Source organism: Centroberyx gerrardi, chromosome 14 (assembly GCF_048128805.1).
Source record: "Centroberyx gerrardi isolate f3 chromosome 14, fCenGer3.hap1.cur.20231027, whole genome shotgun sequence".
NCBI lineage: Eukaryota > Metazoa > Chordata > Actinopteri > Beryciformes > Berycidae > Centroberyx > Centroberyx gerrardi.
This window is the reverse complement of record NC_136010.1, coordinates 6,774,069-6,791,568: the sequence shown is the minus strand read 5'-3', so window position 1 is coordinate 6,791,568 and position 17,500 is coordinate 6,774,069. Positions and strand designations below refer to the sequence as shown.

General features: G+C 42.4%; 3 protein-coding genes across 3 annotated transcripts in view; 1 reads left to right on the top strand and 2 right to left on the bottom strand.

Moving 5' to 3' along the window:
- LOC139929327 (transketolase-like) overlaps positions 1 to 369 on the bottom strand; it is a 25,488-nt gene extending 25,119 nt beyond the window's left edge. The window contains exon 1 of the mRNA XM_078288263.1: positions 156 to 369. Coding sequence (XP_078144389.1) covers positions 156 to 262 — 107 coding nt within the window. The 5' untranslated portion in view covers positions 263 to 369. The remainder of the gene's footprint in view (positions 1 to 155) is intronic.
- A 5,177-nt stretch (positions 370 to 5,546) lies between these two features.
- Positions 5,547 to 15,932, bottom strand: dcp1a (decapping mRNA 1A). Its single transcript, XM_071922174.2, has 9 exons — positions 15,801 to 15,932; positions 15,438 to 15,478; positions 14,495 to 14,622; positions 10,551 to 10,617; positions 10,135 to 10,273; positions 9,275 to 9,376; positions 8,193 to 8,786; positions 7,808 to 8,059; positions 5,547 to 7,089 (listed from the first exon to the last, which is right to left on the bottom strand). The coding sequence occupies exons 1-9, from the start codon at positions 15,930 to 15,932 to the stop codon at positions 7,009 to 7,011; spliced, it is 1,536 nt and encodes a 511-aa protein (XP_071778275.2). The 3' UTR covers positions 5,547 to 7,008.
- A 1,184-nt stretch (positions 15,933 to 17,116) lies between these two features.
- Positions 17,117 to 17,500, top strand: part of cacna1db (calcium channel, voltage-dependent, L type, alpha 1D subunit, b) — a 114,085-nt gene continuing 113,701 nt past the window's right edge. Inside the window, exon 1 of the mRNA XM_078288239.1 lies at positions 17,117 to 17,150. Within this exon, the coding sequence (XP_078144365.1) occupies positions 17,117 to 17,150 (34 nt within the window). The remainder of the gene's footprint in view (positions 17,151 to 17,500) is intronic.

Below are 17,500 nucleotides of genomic sequence, written 5' to 3'. Positions count from 1 at the left end.
CCTAGACTAATCAACACTTTGTCTTATAATTTGTCCTATAATAAGCCCAGAGGTGCACGGCTCGTACCGGCCCGGGACAGTAACCATGTGTTTTATCCTATAGGCTTTAAACCTACAGCCGGGTTTACCCTTCTGCCCCGCGGTCCTCCTCTTACCCGCTGCCCGCTGCAGTTGTCGCCTTGATGGAGTTGATCCGGAGCCGGGTGGCGATGTTCTTGAGCGCCTGCACCGTCTGCTGGTCCGGTTTGTGGTAGTCCTCCATCTGGCCGATGCACCAAAAAACACACGCGCACACACGCCGGTAGAATTGAGTGAAGAGTTAAAAGTCCCCGGTCTGTCCCGAGAAAGATCGAGCTGAACGCACGGAGGACGATCGCAGGGGTTAAAAAGACTCGATGAACCTGTGACAGAGAGAGAGAGAGAGAGAGAGAGAGAGAGAGAGAGAGAGAGAGAGAGAGAGAGAGAGAGAGAGAGAGAGAGAGAGGGGGGGGGGGGGGGGGGGGGGGGGGGGGGGGGGCTGGGGGGGAGGGAGAGAGGGGGCGTGTTTGCAAGCAAAGCCTATGAATATGGCTAATCTAGGGCTAAAAGGAGACTACAGTTACTCTCCAAACAGTCACGCATGAGCACATCCAACAGTAGGACGGCTTTGGGCTGAGGCCACACACACACACACACACACACACACACACACACACACACACACACACACACACACACACACACACAAAGCCGCCCTCCCTTCCCTGAAAAGTCGCACTCTGTTCAGGGACGCACAGGTTGAATCTCAATAGTGCAGCAATGCTTCCTTTCAAATTATCTATACAACTGTTCTGAGCAGGTCAAGAGAAATTAATTATAGACAACCAGAATTGTGAAAAGCAAAGTGGATGTTTTGCACAGACAAGAGATACAAAAAGACATATTTTTAGTTTCTTACAGGAGCTGACAAACTTTCATCATTTCTACCTGCATATTTTGTCTGTCTGCACACTGAAGGACAGAGGGTTTATATTCTGACTGACGGTTATATAGTAATGGAAGAGGCAGACACACTGTAGCATACCCCCTTCACCCAATGTGTCAGCATAATTGAGTTTTTGCACCAATGTCACCAAGACATTTATTGTACTTGGCATTTAAAACGATTCTGATGTTCAGACAAAGAAGTGGACAAAGTCTGAACCACACATGGAAAGATTTTGTCTTTTACCATGAACACCATGTTACTCACACTGCTGCAGAATTAAGAAACAGCACAATATAGTGTAGCAGAGTATACTTGGCTGTAGTATAGTACAGTATAGTATAGTATGGTATAGCGATTCCCAAAGTTGGGTCTGCGGCCCTCAGATGGGGTTCCTGACACACACAGAAAAACTGGTTCTTAACTGGTTCTTTAAATGGCTGTGGGGTTCCACGAAGAACCATCACCTACTAAAGAACCACTCCATTTAGTGGATGGTTCTTCATGTTCCCCATGTGGTTTTTTTGGATATTAAAACTATTGAGTTATTGGATGGTGGACGATACATTTGGAAAATTAACTGCCTATTAGCCTATCTATGTTGTGCAATTGCAAATGAGCCTTACACAAGGGCAATTAAACAAAAACACAATGCAAGTGTCTAAGCATAGGAGTGCAGAAATCTGAAAACTCTGAAAGGTTCTTTATGGAACCAGAAATGGTTCTTCTATGGCATCACTTCGAAGAACCATTTTCGGTTCCTGCATTTTTCTGTGTGCAGGACAAAAATCTTATCAAACGAGGGTTTGTGGTCTAATGTGCATCTACTTGGGGGGGTCTTTGACATGAAAAAATATTTCTAAGTATAATATAACAACACAGCATGAAGCAGTACAGTCTAGTATAGTGAGTGGCTCCTTTCCACCTGACTGTCCTGTGACACTACAGCAGCAGTTAGATGTGCAGCGGGGGAACGGGTGACGTGCCGAGGGAAGGATCACACATCACTGTAATCTTAGCTTACTGACATTCCCCACTGAGTCCGACCCGATTAGGAGCAGTGGAGGCCTACTGCACCTGTAATCGTGCACTTAACTTGCCCTTCAGGTAATAACTGGTATGGATAGAGGTAGAGGGTTTTTACTCGCCAAGTAGGCCGTTCAAAGTCCTCAGCTACTATTTGGCCTATAGGTTTGATAGAGTTCATTCAAGCCAAAATATCTCCAGTGGCGAGCAAAACCTCCCATGTTCACTACCAGTCAAAAGTTTGGACACACCACATTTTTCTTTATTTTTTACTATTTTCCACATTTTAGAATAATAGTAAAGACATTAAAACTATGAAATAACACGAATGGAATGATGCAGTGACCAAAAAAGTGTTAAACAAATCAAAACTATCTTATATTTTAAATTCTTTAAAGTAGCCGCCCTTTGCCTCGATGAAAAGGCAAAGGCTTTGGAAAGAAATTCATCCATAGGCATCAACTTCACTGTTTATATTTGTCTAAGAAATTAATTTCAAGCATTTAAGCAGAAGCCATTAGATCAAAATGACTTTAAGAGAATGAAAAACATTCAGTACATTCTATCAGGTGGGTCCAGACTTTTGACTGGTAGTGTAGAAGAGTTCCTGTGTGTAAAACCTTGGTACAAGTCTTTTACAGAGAGTGAAGAGGTCGGATTGATGCAAACACTGTAATGAATGATTAATAAATGTCTCAGTGGTGAAAACAGAATCGTAAGTGTTGCGAGTCGTGTTGAAACATTTCCAACAACAACCAGTCACACTGATGATGAAAGCTACAAACTGTCTACTGGAGCACCGAGGTGATACTCCATGGGTGACTGAATGGGACACTGTGTGTTTTGAGTGCTGCCATCAGTCTGTGACTCTCGACACTGACTGGGATTAAATTCCAAATTTGGCCAGCAGGGACCTGGGAAGGACGATCTGAAGGGGAAATGAGAACATTTTGCTGAGAGCTGCTGCATCTTCTAGGAAGCAGAGAGGCTCTAAAGTCTAAATTCAACATGATTAAAAAAAGAAAGAGCAATTTGTTTTCTCACTTGTACCCAGAACTACTCCTGGGTCAAGATCTCTGCTATCCACATGGGGATGACACCTACTGATTACTCTTTAACCTTGGGCAATAATACAACAGATTTAAAGTAAACAAAAAGTGACATCTAGTGGTCAAATAGAGAAATGGCACCTTTCTCCACATCTATACACATCTCTCAATATTCGTTTGGCAAATGGAAAAATATTACATCAAGCAGTTATACTGGACCTGATTCAGATGCTGCAAATGCTGCATGCAATCCAGGACTATACAAACAGGCAGAAACTAACAAGAGAAAAAGCAGAGAAATAGGAATCCCCATCATCATCCAGGAGGAAAAAAAAACAACTAAAAATCACATCCCTGTTTAGACTTTAAAGCATATTTTACATTACAAAAACTGAGAATGTTCAGGAGTCAGTTCTGAACTTCACTGACAGAGTGGCTCCACCCAGGCACAGAAAAAAATAAACAACTTTGTTTTTCTAATCTTTAATATCACAAAATAGTCATAATAAACCAAATTACGCACAGTGACAAAAAATATTTTAAAAAATGAATGCAATTTGCAAATACTTCCCCAAAGCACTGAGCAAAAAAAAAATCATATTTCTGGCCAATAAGATACATCATACCAAGGCATAAAATAACCTTAAAATTTTAAAATATGAGCATTGGGATTAAAAAATAATCTCTAAATTTCAAATATTCTTCCTGTGTGCATTTAATTAACCAATACAGGTCTGCAATGTTGGCAAACTCACATCTGAAGATTATTACAGGTCAATCAACTGTATTGATATTTGATTTACTGTGCCAGTCCATTACTTACCATGTTGTATTAAGTCTGGGATATACACTTTGCTCAAAAAATCATCACATTTAACAACTGGTGTTAAAGGCATAATGATGTGAGTGAAGCTCAACTGAAACACACAGACAGCAGGTGAAAACAAGAGTGGCACATCAACAGATGCTGCTAGTAAACATCTAATACATTCAAATTGCAGGGCAAAATACAAAGACATGGAGTCACAATGGGGATGGGACTTTATGCAGAAATTCAGATCGCTCTAATTAACATGATTTACTATCAGAAAGTTTCCCATGTAGAATAACATGAATATTTTCTGATTATTATGTGAATTTCGAGCCTTTATCTGCACGTTCCATAAGTGAACTGAAATACCAAAATACCATCTGCATTTCATATTGTTTGCAAAACTTCAAATAAAAAGAAAGAAAACAAAGAAAACAAAAAAAACAACAAAGTTGTTGATGTCTAGTAGTGAAGTTTCCATCTGGAATGACTAAGTCTACAGATCATTTAGAGAACTATAACGTAGACAAATGAACAGTAGAAAAAATCTGCATTTACATAACATCACTGGGTATTCTCTGCTTGTGTGACTAAGACACAGCTGGGTCACTAAATAAACAGTGCTGCCATCATGTGAAAACCTCATAACCTAAATTTCCATGTTTTTCCATTATTTTCTAATTGTTTTCACGGTCCTACATGTGCTGAACATATTTCATGACACCAGGGCAAACGAAACCAATTAATAATCCGACATGTTGTTTCAAAAACGCACAGATGCCAATAACTAAATCATTTATATTTTTCCTGAATCTTTGAAAAGCTGACTTCTTAGATATACAGGAGATCAAATGTTTTCACGCAAAAGCAGCAACAGCCAATCAGCAATTCAGGAGATGTGGAGACAGACTTGCCGTTTCCTGTTCCCATCGTGGATTTCAGGGTTTAAGGTTCTGTGCTGCAGTAGCTTTTTACTGCAAAAAAAGCCAAATATTACCACAACCTATTTTGTCTTTAAGTCTTTGTATAAGAAAGCGTATTTATACAGAAGGCTGCTTGGAAAAAACCAAAAATAACAAAACAGTAAGGTTGAACTTTGCTAATCTGAGCCAACGGGAAAGGAGGTAGTTTCTATTTATTATGTTATTAATTTGGATTACTGGTATAAACTGAATTAACTGGTTCAAAACTGATTCAAAAAGTGGATGTACTCCCCCTGCAGTCTATTTTGAGGGTTAAAATTCTACTCATTTGGTGAGGAAATCTAAACAATTGTGCAAAATGAATAGAATATAATTTTGTTTTTTCTGCATTTTTCGTTAATTATACCCAGATAACAGGTCGGTTCAGAATTCAGAGGGTCGGATAAACAAAGTTCTACTGTACCATCCTAAAATATCCCAAAATGCTGGTATCCCAAAAGGCATTGCGACTGTCCTCTATTGCACATGTTCCCCTCCGAGGACATCAAGCGTTATGAGCTTAGCTGGTGGAGGGGAGACGAGAGAGAGAGAGACAGAGTGAGACAGAGAGTGAGACAGAGAGAGACAGAGAGACAGAGAGAGAGAGAGACAGAGAGAGAGAGAGAGAGAGAGAGAGAGAGAGAGAGACAGAGAGAGAGAGACAGAGAGTGAGACAGAGAGAGAGAGAGACAGAGAGAGGGAGAGAGAGAGAGAGAGAGAGAGGGGTTAGGGAGAAATGTGGAGAAGATAGGAAAGAAGCAGTTTGTGCGTGCGTCTATGTGTGTGTGTTGCAACATAGAAGCATTACGAAAGCTGAACACTGGAATCTGTTTGAGCTCGTAGCTGCAAGTGCTTCACCAAACAACTGTGGAAGTCCTCGTCTTCCTTTGATCTAGAAAAATCCCCACCGATCTCCTTCTTATCACGTTAACACTGTCGATGACAAAATGCCACAAAAAACTGTATGGCTGTTCAGAGCATCTGCGGTGTCACCAAAAATATACAGGCATTAGCATCACTCTATAAAAAGGGAGCAGGTTTGGTAAGTAGGTGAGAGTAAGTATGAAAATGAGCAGTCCTTTTAGGCCTTTTAGCTCCAGAGAAAAAAAACAATTCGTCTGAAAAGACGCCCAAAACAGTTCGGAGGTCCCCAGCAACAGAGGGCGATCCCGCTTTCTTAGTAAGCAGTCAGAATGTGTGTGTGGTTTCACTGTTCCCATATATAAACTCCCAAGCGTTGTGAGATGAGTAAGAGGGGCAAAGTCTATGATTCAGGCGGAGAAATCATGGATCATACTGTGCCCAATTCGTCCGAGGGTCAGGGTCAAAAGTGAAGTGATAAGAAGTCACCAAACCTCCACTGTGGTCCGTCTTACCGGCCACACTTTACCAGCACATGGCCGACAGCTTTCCCATACTCACTGTGTGTCAGCAGGATGACTCAAGGGCATAGTGGGAAGTTTATTTTCCCTAAATAAATCCTGTCCAGAGGGCTTGAAAGGTCAAATAACTGGATTCAGGGGCCACATGAAGCCAGGTGCCCCCCTCTTTCTCTCTCTCAGTAGTTCTGCCGTGACACATGTAGGCTAGACAAGACGTCAATCCAGGTTAAAGTGATTAGTCAGCAGAGTCAAGACTCAAAAAGCAAAGAGATCTGAGCTTGGGTTAAATGGCAGGGATATGCTATTTCAAGCCTTATAACGCACTGAAGAATACATGGGTTCTGCAGAATTGTGCTGTACAGCGTGTCAAAGAGCTGCTGGATGCACTTGTTTGAATCCCATGAACTTCTGGTCTCTTCAGTCTGTCTTTCCAATGTTAGAAGTCCTAAAGAGTTACCAGTCTGCCTTCTTGCTCTCTCTGGTTCAAGTCTAGAGGAAGAAGAGTGCGGGGTCACAGCAGAAGTCGGGTTATAAAATGATGCTGCTGACATCGTTGGAAAGTATGCGGTAGGGCAGTGTTTAACCGTGTGTCAGGACACAAAATAAGCCACAGGCTTGTTTCTGGGTTAGGCCAGCACACAACAAGAGTATTGGTATGTTTTAATGAGCCTGGGTCCCCTGTTAATTCATTTGGGTCCCAGGCTGAAAAGTTAAGAACCTTTGATGCAGGGTGATGGTTGTGGTGTTGCAGCTCTTGTTTCGGGTCGTGATAGGGGTTGTGTTGTAGGTAACAGTGGTGACGGCTGAAGCGGGGCTATAGCTTGATGTTGCTGAAGTCCTGGGACAGGCTCTGCAGGTAAGCATCGTGGATGGCACTGAGGAAGGCTGGGTCATTCTGGACAGGAAGAGGTAAAGAAGGAGAGAGGGATGAATGATTGCACAGAAATTGTTAATGTGAGTCTGTGTGCATCAAGCAGACTGATCTTTAAAATGATTTTTCATTAAATTGACAGCCTTTTCACAGGATGTTTTTGTATGAAACACCCATGAAATTAAACTGTTTATTAGACGGCTTAATTGAATACTCAATTATGATTGGCCAATGAAGGCATTACGAGGTCTGCTATTTCTGAGAGACCGCTGTTTCACATCTAATCATATCACTCCTCAGTCAAGAAGTCTGGTCGAGTTTGTTGATTTCTAATCAAATTAACTAACGACACCGTGTGCCAAAAAAACATTTCTCCTTGGTTACAGCAGACAGACACCTAGGTTAGAAATATGGAAGATTTCTCCAATATTACTTTTAATTTATTGGGAGAGAACAAAACTTTTGATTGCTGGTTCGATGATGAACGGCAATCTTACCAAAATTGTTTGCGTTGCTATGGTTACAGTTCAGCTTCAGTATAGCCCATGGATGGTAGTTACAGACGTTTCTATGGTTACAGCTCTGGAGTACTTTGGTAAGTAGCCGTGTAATGAGTGGGATAATGTACAGCGAGCCGAGCCCTTGATCTGGGCTTATTTTGCAATAATGACCAGCTTGCTGTATCCCTTACTTAGATCCTTATTGTTTGTGTGTCTTTTTATGCCTTTGTGTGTGTGTGTACCTTAATGAGGTGTATCAGAGTGTCTTGTAGCTGCGTCTTGCTGCAGGGTGTTTGGGGGGGCTCGACACCACCTGTAGAACTGGATGAGGGGTCGGAGGGGGCAGGAGGGACCACTGATGCTGTTGCTGCTGCTGCTGATGTCTTGTTAACAGAATGCTGGAAGGCGCTGGGGGAGAGAAGCACAGAAATCGCCGCCCCCGAAAGGCCTGGACCCGCCCCAGGAACAGCAAGACCTGGATTCATGGGGACAGCCTGAGAAAAGGAAGGGAAAGACAGTGGGAGAGAGAAGGGGAAAGACATATATGAGAACAAACAACAAATGGGAGAGGTTGAGACTAATTAAGGTGTAACAGCAAACAGCTGCTGAGATAACCCTCCAACTCACAGGCATTGGTTTGATCAGGTTTGGGGCCTGAGAAAACACATCCACCTCCTTTCCCTGCTGGAGAAGGGGCTTCCCCATTGGCTCCTGGAAGCTCTGGGGCGGGACCAATGTGCTGGGCAGGAAGTTGGGAGCGAGGATGGGCTTGTGGATGTCCGAGTTCACGGCCGGTTTGAGCGTGCCGAGTATCTCCTGTCCCAAGTAGGCTGTCGGGGTTGATGACGGTGCCCCGGGACCAGGGGGAGCAGCGCGAGTTTCTGACCCAGCCGGAGGCACCATGAGTGGGGAGACGGAGCACCGGGGATGGGGTTCCAACCTGGGGCCTACTGACTGGAAAACGGGGCTGGGGTGGAGTGCGTAGGAGGCCGGGGCTGGGAGCAGGCCGGGGGCTAGGTGGCGCTGGTTGGCCCCGGGGTCTGGTGCTGTGAGGTGGGGAGGGAGGAGAGGGTCCAGATGGGCTGGAGTGGGATATGGCTGGCTCTGGTGCGGTGGTGCTGTGGCGCTCTGGGCGGGCATGGCGGGTAGAGAGGGGTCCTTAGGGAGGGAAGAACCAAAGAGCTCCTCAACGGTGATCTGCTTCACACCTGTATGAGAAGTCTGGTGGGGAAAAAGAGCAAACCTGTGAGCAACTGATACCAGGGATGGAATCAGGGAAATAAAGAGTATGAAACAGCAGGCAAAATAGCTATCTTCATGATAAATGAACGGGAGTTGTATGTCCATAACCCAGATATAGAAGATACCCCGCAGCATCAAACTAATGAACTCCCACAAATGCACTTTACCCCGACTCTGCACCATGATCATGATCCTAACCTGCTGCAGTGTCTAGTTTACCTGTATGTTGAAATGTTACGCTGTCATTCCTGTTTTGTAGTTTGTGTGTTCTTTGATGTCTTAAATGTTATCTTTGTAAAATGTCTGTAGAAGTCTGACTAAATGATCTTACATGCAAAGCAAATTCCTGTAAAAGGCTCAATAAATGAAATCTGAATCTGAAGAGCATCCCTACCTATTATTTGCAGACCTTGAATGTAGAATTTGGACAGTTCATTTAGTGTGTGTTTGCACGTGTGTGTGTGTACCTTCTCAGGCTGTGGTGCGCTGTGGGCATGCTCAGTAGCGTTGACAGCCGGTTTCACACTTGGCTCCGTAGAAGCGGACATATCCGTGTCACCTGTCTGACTCTGAATGACACAAACACACACACATAGCCGGAAATATGACTTTCTATGTTTCAAAAATAGTCCCAATCCAAAACAGAATGACAGTGAATGATTTAGAAGGATGAAAAGGTTGACGAACAGCAGGAGTTAGGCAATTGGAAATGGAATGAAGTAAGACTCCACCTCTGGGTGCTTAAACGCACACACACACACACACACACACACACTGAACTGGAATAATCCAGGATTTAATAACACTCTAATCTCAGATATGTCTGTGTGTGTGACTCATGAATCTGTGCATGCGTTTGAGTCAGATCCATGAATGTGTGTAAGTATTTCAGTCAGTGAGAGGGAGGTATGCGTGGGATAAAAAACACCCAAAATCTACTCTTCAGTCTCTGTTGCCTCATGGGTTGGTGTCTGAGTGTGTGGGGGCCACAGATGCTGTGTGTTTGCTCACACTTTATATGATCTAAACTCATAACTTTGATACATGGGTTGATCCAAAGCCTTAGATTCTGGTGTGTTGGTCTAGAAGAAAAAAAAAAAAAAAAAGACGACTGGACAGTGTGACAGCCATGGTGCTGTAAGGTGTTTTGTTTTGGATAAAAGCATCCACCAAATAGCATTTGTCATTCTCTGAATTTTCAATTATCTGGTGAAACTCCAATTCCACAAACATAATCAGACATTCAAATCATGACTTAAAACACATCTGTTCATCCAAGAGTACAACCAACAAGTTATATATGTGTGTGTGTATGCGGCCTTCTTACTCTGTGGTATTCCTCCTTGGCTTTGCTGAGGAGTTCCAGGATGTCGATGGGGCGCGGCTCTGCGACACCATTGGTCCTCCCTGACCCTGCCCTCTCTGGAGATTCTCTCTGGGCGTGGTCCGCTTCCTGTTTCACAATTCTGGGGGAGAGGAAGGACGCCACATGTAGTGAGGGGGTGGGGGTTATAGATTGACCTACACACACACCACCTCAAAAATTAAAATCAACATTAATTTTGTATTTTGTAACTGTTGTTTCTTGTGTCATATGTGTATCCCAATACTCTTTGTGATGGGAAATAGAGCTGCTTGTGATGCACAACACATTTTAGATGAGATGACATTAAAGTACTATCCTATCTTATCCGAACAGAATGTACAGACACACACACACATTCACACACTCCTGCTACTTACTTGACCATCAGCTGAGCGATGCGCTGGCAATCCTTCTTGTCATAAAACCAGATACTGTAGATGCCCACTGCAAGAAAAACACAAAGACAAATACTGTACATGATCAGGATTTACAATTATGGCTAAAGTTAAATTATTTTTTTGTATGATTATTTATACAGAATTTTTTGTTTTGGGGTGCCATAATACATGAAGCTGGTGACATCCGCCAATTTAGTTTTCAAACAATCAAGATTTAATGCTGCCAAGTACCAAAAGCATGTTAGTGAACTACAATGACCATAATTCATTGCACCGGTGACGAAGTGCATCTTGTGTCTGTGTGACACAAACTGAATGGAGAGTTTGAAACACAGGCTTGATAATCAGATGGAAGTATAATTGTCAGCTCATGTTGCAATGCCATTAGCTTACACTAGATTGAGAGACTTAAGTGCCTGAAAAAATATGAGTTAATGGGCTTGCTAAATGAAACGTCAATAACAAGTCATCAATAATCCCCCTCCCTTCCCGCTGCTGCCAAAGTAAACTGACAACCTGTTGGAAACACTGCAATGAGTTGAGAATCAAAATGATCTCACTGTATGCCAGCACTTTTCAATAAAACAACATAATAATAGCTTGTGACAATAATCTGACAGTATTACATTGCATGTTGTGATGTGTGTGGGTGTGATGAAATACTGCCAGACCATCAAGGTCCCTCAAGAGGCTGAGGTAACCTAGCAACCTGAGTGTTTGCCTCCCTGCTGCATCTACCAAGGGGAATCTGGAGGGGTGTAAACAGGTGTGTGTGTGTGAGTGTGTGCAGCGTTTCCCGCAGCGCTTTATAGTCAAAGTGGGTCGCCTTAGCAAGAACTGCCGGCCACCTTGGGTGAGAAATTCCCACAATATTTCACTGAATTCATGAATTTCAGTTGGAGCAAACTGTCAACTGAGTTTCAAAGTTGGATATAGTAATTAACCGCAACGTCTCCAGGTAAAAAAGTGTCACTACAGAAGTAGAGGGGAGCATTAATGAAGCGAGCAGCAGGATGGCCAGGCCCACATTGTTTTTTTTTATGTAATGTTAGTATATCAGACTACATCGGTATATCACTATCAGACCACCTGAGCAATGATCTTACACAAGTCTATTGTTAATGTTTCTAATTAACATCGCTGTAACTGCACATTTATATTAAGGACTTTCTACTCTTCTATCACCAACCTTCTAACCTGCTCCATCTCTCCTTCCTTCCTTTCCTCCTTCTCTCTTCCTAGCTCATAGTAGAGGGAGGAGTCTGAGGACTATGTAGAAGACACAGCTCTCTCTCAGAGGATCAGAAGTCTGGAACCTACACAACAACGACCACACCTTAACAGGAAAGTGATGACAGCAACACAGGCAGCCTCTTCCGATACACATTGACGAATCAACTTCTGAGAAGCCAAGGAGGCTTAGCCGGTAAGTTGTGTGACTGTGTCTACACAGATGAAGAGCAGAAACAGAATGAGGAAAACTCAAGCAAGGGAACTAGACAAGCAATCGAAACCAACAGCTGGAATAAAAACCAGGAGGGGCACCATCAGAGAGAAGTTATACCACCAATCTTTCTGAGGGGATTGTCAGCGCTGCCAATGCTAGGATGCCCCTCTAACACAACCTGAAGAATATCGTCAAACATTGTTTTAATCGCTGTTGTACCCGTTTTATCTGCCTGTAAATCACCAGACGAGTAAAAACCAGACGGAGGAATTAAAATGATAACAGCTTTTGGACTGAACTGAGGCTGCTGGAGACCGGTAACCAGACAAACAGAGCCGGCCTGGACACCGACGAGGAAGTACATCATGCCTACCATACCAGCCAGACTGCTGTGCAAACCATGTCCAAAGGGGGAACAGTCTACTTTGACACTGTCCCTGGCCATGTTACTTTTTCTGATTAGCAAACAACTGGGAAAGCAATCCCATTATTCCTTATTCCTTGCCTTGATGAAACTCCTGTTCAGACTGCTAATCGATTACCTCGGGGGCAGCGCTGTCAACTACTTTCTGAAGATCTGAGGAATTTCATCACTCCTTACTGAGGAAATAAATTACTCCTATTGTCCAACTCTTCTCATGAACTCAGAGAAATTTGATTGAAGCATTGACACCTAGCTGCATAGACCGAAGCAGCGAAAACACAATTTTAAAAATAAAGACAACGGGTCAAGAGGTAGTCGGATTCAGCAATCAAAACCAACAGTTTTTTTTTTACCCTTGCCCCAATGCAGAATGACCCAAACTGGGGCCAAACCAAGCTAAAACTGCTGTAGTCTGGTTGGCCCGTGTGAGGTCATGGGTGGAAGAAACTATTCAGAAGAGGTCTTCTTGCTTAATGTGACTCCACAACCCCAAAATGACTTCAGGCAAAAGGGCAGAGAAGTGTTTCAGAGGACCCTGGGGAGGTGTCTGTTCAGCGTTTTCAGAGGTACTGTGGTGTGTGACAACAGCGTGTGTGTGTATGTGTTAGTGAACTTCAACCTCTATGAAGGTGCCTGCTATAGTGCTTTCAGAGATCCATGTAGCCTAGTGGGTGTGTGTGTTTGTGAGAGAGTAGTGTATCCTGGGTGTCCAGAAACTGTGTATCCTCTAAAATTAACCCATTCAGTAATTAAAACACACTGGCTGATATTCCCATTGACATTAATGGATTTTTTTTTTTTACATTTTCCATGACATTTGTAATGGTCGGGTGTAGTCACAGGGCCATGAAGCATTTTCTATGGGTAAGAGGCAATGCCAACTGTCCATTACAGTAAAATAATCATTGCACAATTGGATATACAAGGTTTTTACAGGACACCAATGGTATGCAGCATGTGGTTTATGTTTGATTACTTAGTTCTGCAGGCAGACAGCTCCCTTGTCTAAACAATAACTCTAGGAACATTATGTTTATGATTGCAAAAGACATTATTTTAACAGGATATTACTTTGAACCACGTCACAATTCCTTGTACCTTGTCATCAAAGGATCTGGACACAATCACTTTTTGCTCTGAACTAAAGCAAGGTACTTAAACACACACTTAAACACAGACGCACAGCACGCACATGCAGACACACAGAGCTTTAACCCAACAATTTCTTAATAACATTTTCAGTCTTTCTTAATGATCATGATAGGATTGAAAAAACAAACAGGCAGTACCTAAAACAAAACCGGACCCAAAATAGCAGTGAACGTGCATCGCCTATAATCAACCCTCACACAGTGTTCCTAACTGCTGCCAGAGGAATAGCGAACATTGTTTCTGGTACTGCTCACTGTCAGCGATGTATCTGTCCCTCCTTGCATGTACAATTCAGTCAGCAGCATCTTCAGGCATTTGATTTAACTTTTACTATGTGTGAAGCTGCTCTAGCGTCTGGCAAAGTAAATCATCCAGGTGTTTTTTTCATATTTGGAAGCATATCTGATACCTAAATCTGATGACAAACTACACTATAGCAAAGATTCATGGCTTGCATTCCAGTAGGGACTAGAAAGCTCTGCGTTACTTCTGACAGAACCTCGGTTTGGTGTTGTGGGAGGAAACTGCCTGTACTTCAGCTCTCCTTAGAGTAGTTGTCTCAACTTTTTTAATTATGTTCTACACTTATGCATATTTCCAGGACACACATCCAAATTGTTTGGAAATGCCACACACACAAGGAAACAACAAAATATAAACAGCTGTAGGAAGAACCAAAACCTAATTGTATTAACTGGGATAAGTATGACTACTAGAGGCAATTTTCAATGGATTTTTTACAGAAACACTGAAATACTACAAATATTGGATCCCAGACATTAGAAAACATTATCTAAGTACAGTTGATTTCGATCCCCGTTGGCACATGAATATGTGTCCACACTCCACACTCTGTTTGACATCTACTATTTTAAAATATCTATTCTATAAGCTACTCACAGTTGGCGTTCCTGTAGAGCAGGAAGGGATCCTGCAGCTGGAACTCCAGGTCTTTGTTGATTGGCTCCACCAGGTTCTCCGTACTCAGTCGGTTCATGATGGTGAAGCCATGGTGAGGGGAGGCAGACCTAAAATGACAAAGATTATATGGGCTGTAATATATTACTCTGGAAGTACAAAATATTACCATCACCTCCCTGATATTGCTTTATACCATGAGCAATTATTTGCACTAGTAATGTCTCAAATATCTTTCTTTCACCTGCCTGTTGCCCTTGATCTACATCTGCCCTTCATGACTGGAGATATTTCAATAGGTGAAATCAATAGGCGATGATGGTTTACACCTGGATTAACCTGGCTGGTCATTCTACTCCATGAAAAGTGGTCAAACTGTTTTGTTCTCTCTACAGTGTATAAGATATGAAAAGGGACAGATTATAATCAGTGATGTGATCTGGACAACACAAAATAACAAACCACTCAAGTCTTGATAACTCACAAGCTGTGGAAGTATGTTTCAAAATTCTAAATAATTTTAAGAAGGGGGGAACCTGGAAGGGCTACAATACCAAATACTGTATGTGAATATGGCTATATACCAATTATGGTGTATGTTAGAATACCACCATTACTTACTAATAAGTGAAAAAAAAAGATTATATTTAATAATATCACATGGTGCCAAATGAAGAACCACTGAGTACAAAAATTAACCTTAGCTAATGTTATTACTAAACATAACGGGGATGTTACATGTATATTAACTGAAGAACTCCATGTTTGTTTGTTTACACTGACTGCGGCCTACACACGTGCGTGGGAATGCGTCAACTGACAGAGCAGAGCGATGTAAACAAGCTAACGTTAACGTTATGATAACTTGTTTTAGCTTCGTAGTGTCGTCACTAAGTTCAATTGTTGAAACAATTTCTGTACCTACCTGGCATAAACAAATAAGGTGCCCTCGATTTCGGTCTTCTCCTGAAATGGAAAATATCAGTCAAGATGCGCACAACAGCAGAAAACATACAACGACGGTATGAACATAAAGTAGGCGAACTGTTATTAGCAAAGTAACGTAAGTTAGCGCTAGCTTGTTACATAGCAAACCAGCTACTTACACAAAAACACTTCTGTCAAAATACCGTGTTTGCTAACATCTTTGGTATCGCTGTACTTCACTAATTGGTGTAGTCCTGTTTTGTTGTTGTTAGCGAGGGGCTAGCATTAGCATGCTACAAGGGTACTTCGATAGTTTCGACGGCTATACAACACGAAACAGACGGATTTTTGGCAGACTTACCCATTCATTCGCTTTAGAGTTGAAGTTGTAGAGTGCTACCTGGCCGGTAACATCAAGTAGTTTGTTTATATACGGGTCTTGTCTCTGTAGAGCTGCTAAGCTCATGAGATGTCCAGCTTTAGCGGTCTCCATCTTGGATGTGATTGTTGCTCCCGCACGGACCGATTTCTGCGGACACTTATTTTCCACTGTCCCCGGAAAACACGACTGTCAGAAAGGTTCCCAGTAGTTTATTTGTTCCGCAGAGATGAATCTAAATCGTAATTTGTGTAATTCCCAGATTGTCGGAGCGCCAATGAGCCACGAAATGTTTGTGAGAAATGACGATCAACGAAAACCCTTCAGTATGATGACAAAAAAAATCCGTTCCTTTTTCCGAATGTTCTCGCCTACAACTTGAAATCCAGCAATTGGATGAAGTATGGAGAGTGATTTGCGTTATGCTGTGTACTAAAAAAGTTTTGAAGCACAAGAAAAACTACATAAAGCGCTATGATTTCCATACACTACTAGAAATATATGAGGGGAATAATTTTACACGAACTGCGGGTATTTTAAAATTATTAGACGATATAGGTGTTAAATAAACACCACAAGGTGGCGCAGCGATACTAGTTTTAGGGGTCCAATCTGAGCACCTCAAGTAGTGTGTAGTGGTCCTCAGGAACAATCTGAGAGCATCTCTGAGTTTACCACAGGTGAAGAGCTGTTAAAATATCAACCATATGGGATCAGTTCAAGCGATACAAAATCCACCAATTCAGTTAACGTTTTACACACAGTGAGCCATTTGTTTGTAAGTGGATTCGTCAGATTTTTGAACGTGTCAATTTAAATGTCCTGTCTTTTTAGTTCTGTGTAGTCTAATCTATGAATGAAATTTGACTAAATATGACACAAAAAGTGACACAAAATATGGAAGAAAACATCAGCAGAACTCAAACTCTGTACAGTAAAGTGTCCTGGAAGGGCCTACAAATAGGCTGTAGACATTTGGAGAGAATAATTTGGAGCTCAAATTTACACACCTATTTCATATTAAACACTAATTTCTCTCTGATCAGTTATTGGGGTTGAATTGGGCCAGTTGAGCTGCAGCTGCCTGCCTCACCTGCCTCTGTTGAGGGAACATTGGAGCAGGGATTATAATTGGAGGATTACCTGCTACTGTGAAACTGTTATCCTATATAGGCACAGGTAATCCAATCACTGGTAACCTTCCAACACAGCTCCGACAACTCATTTCCTCTCGATTCGCCGCGGAATGAGGGCAGGAAACGGCGCTATGAGGCCCGAGAAGAGAGCCAGGTGACAGAATGCCGTTTATTATAAGGGGAAGACCCCTGAAGGGTAAGTACACCAGGACTTCAAATAGGCTAGCTGTCTTTAGGTTTAAGAAGATAGAAGAAGACAGGGAATTGATTGTTATCCAGGGATTTCCCTGTTAACTCGTAGAGGGAAACGTGAGAGAAGCCTGACTGCCATCCTCCGTGTTAAACCTGAACAATTCGCCCACTTATCTTAATGGCCTCCTTTGCATTTTGCATTATAATGAGTTACATAGACTATAGTGCATGCTAGATAGCCATTAAAGCAGATACTGTCGATGACCTAGGAACGTGGGAAGAAATATAGATTTGGCAGCTTCAGTAGATATGGCACTTTACTGTCAAATATTTTACATCATTTCAGGGCCAACT

Bases quoted from the DNA above. Each gene is read 5' to 3' on its own strand.
- dcp1a (XM_071922174.2), bottom strand. From the start codon at position 15,932: ATGGAGACCGCTAAAGCTGGACATCTCATGAGCTTAGCAGCTCTACAG. The intron at 15,479-15,800 runs GTAAGTCTGCCA...TTTCCATTTCAG, and splicing joins ACTCTAAAGCGAATGAATGG to GAGAAGACCGAAATCGAGGG. The intron at 14,623-15,437 runs GTAGGTACAGAA...TTGTCATTTTAG, and splicing joins ACCTTATTTGTTTATGCCAG to GTCTGCCTCCCCTCACCATG.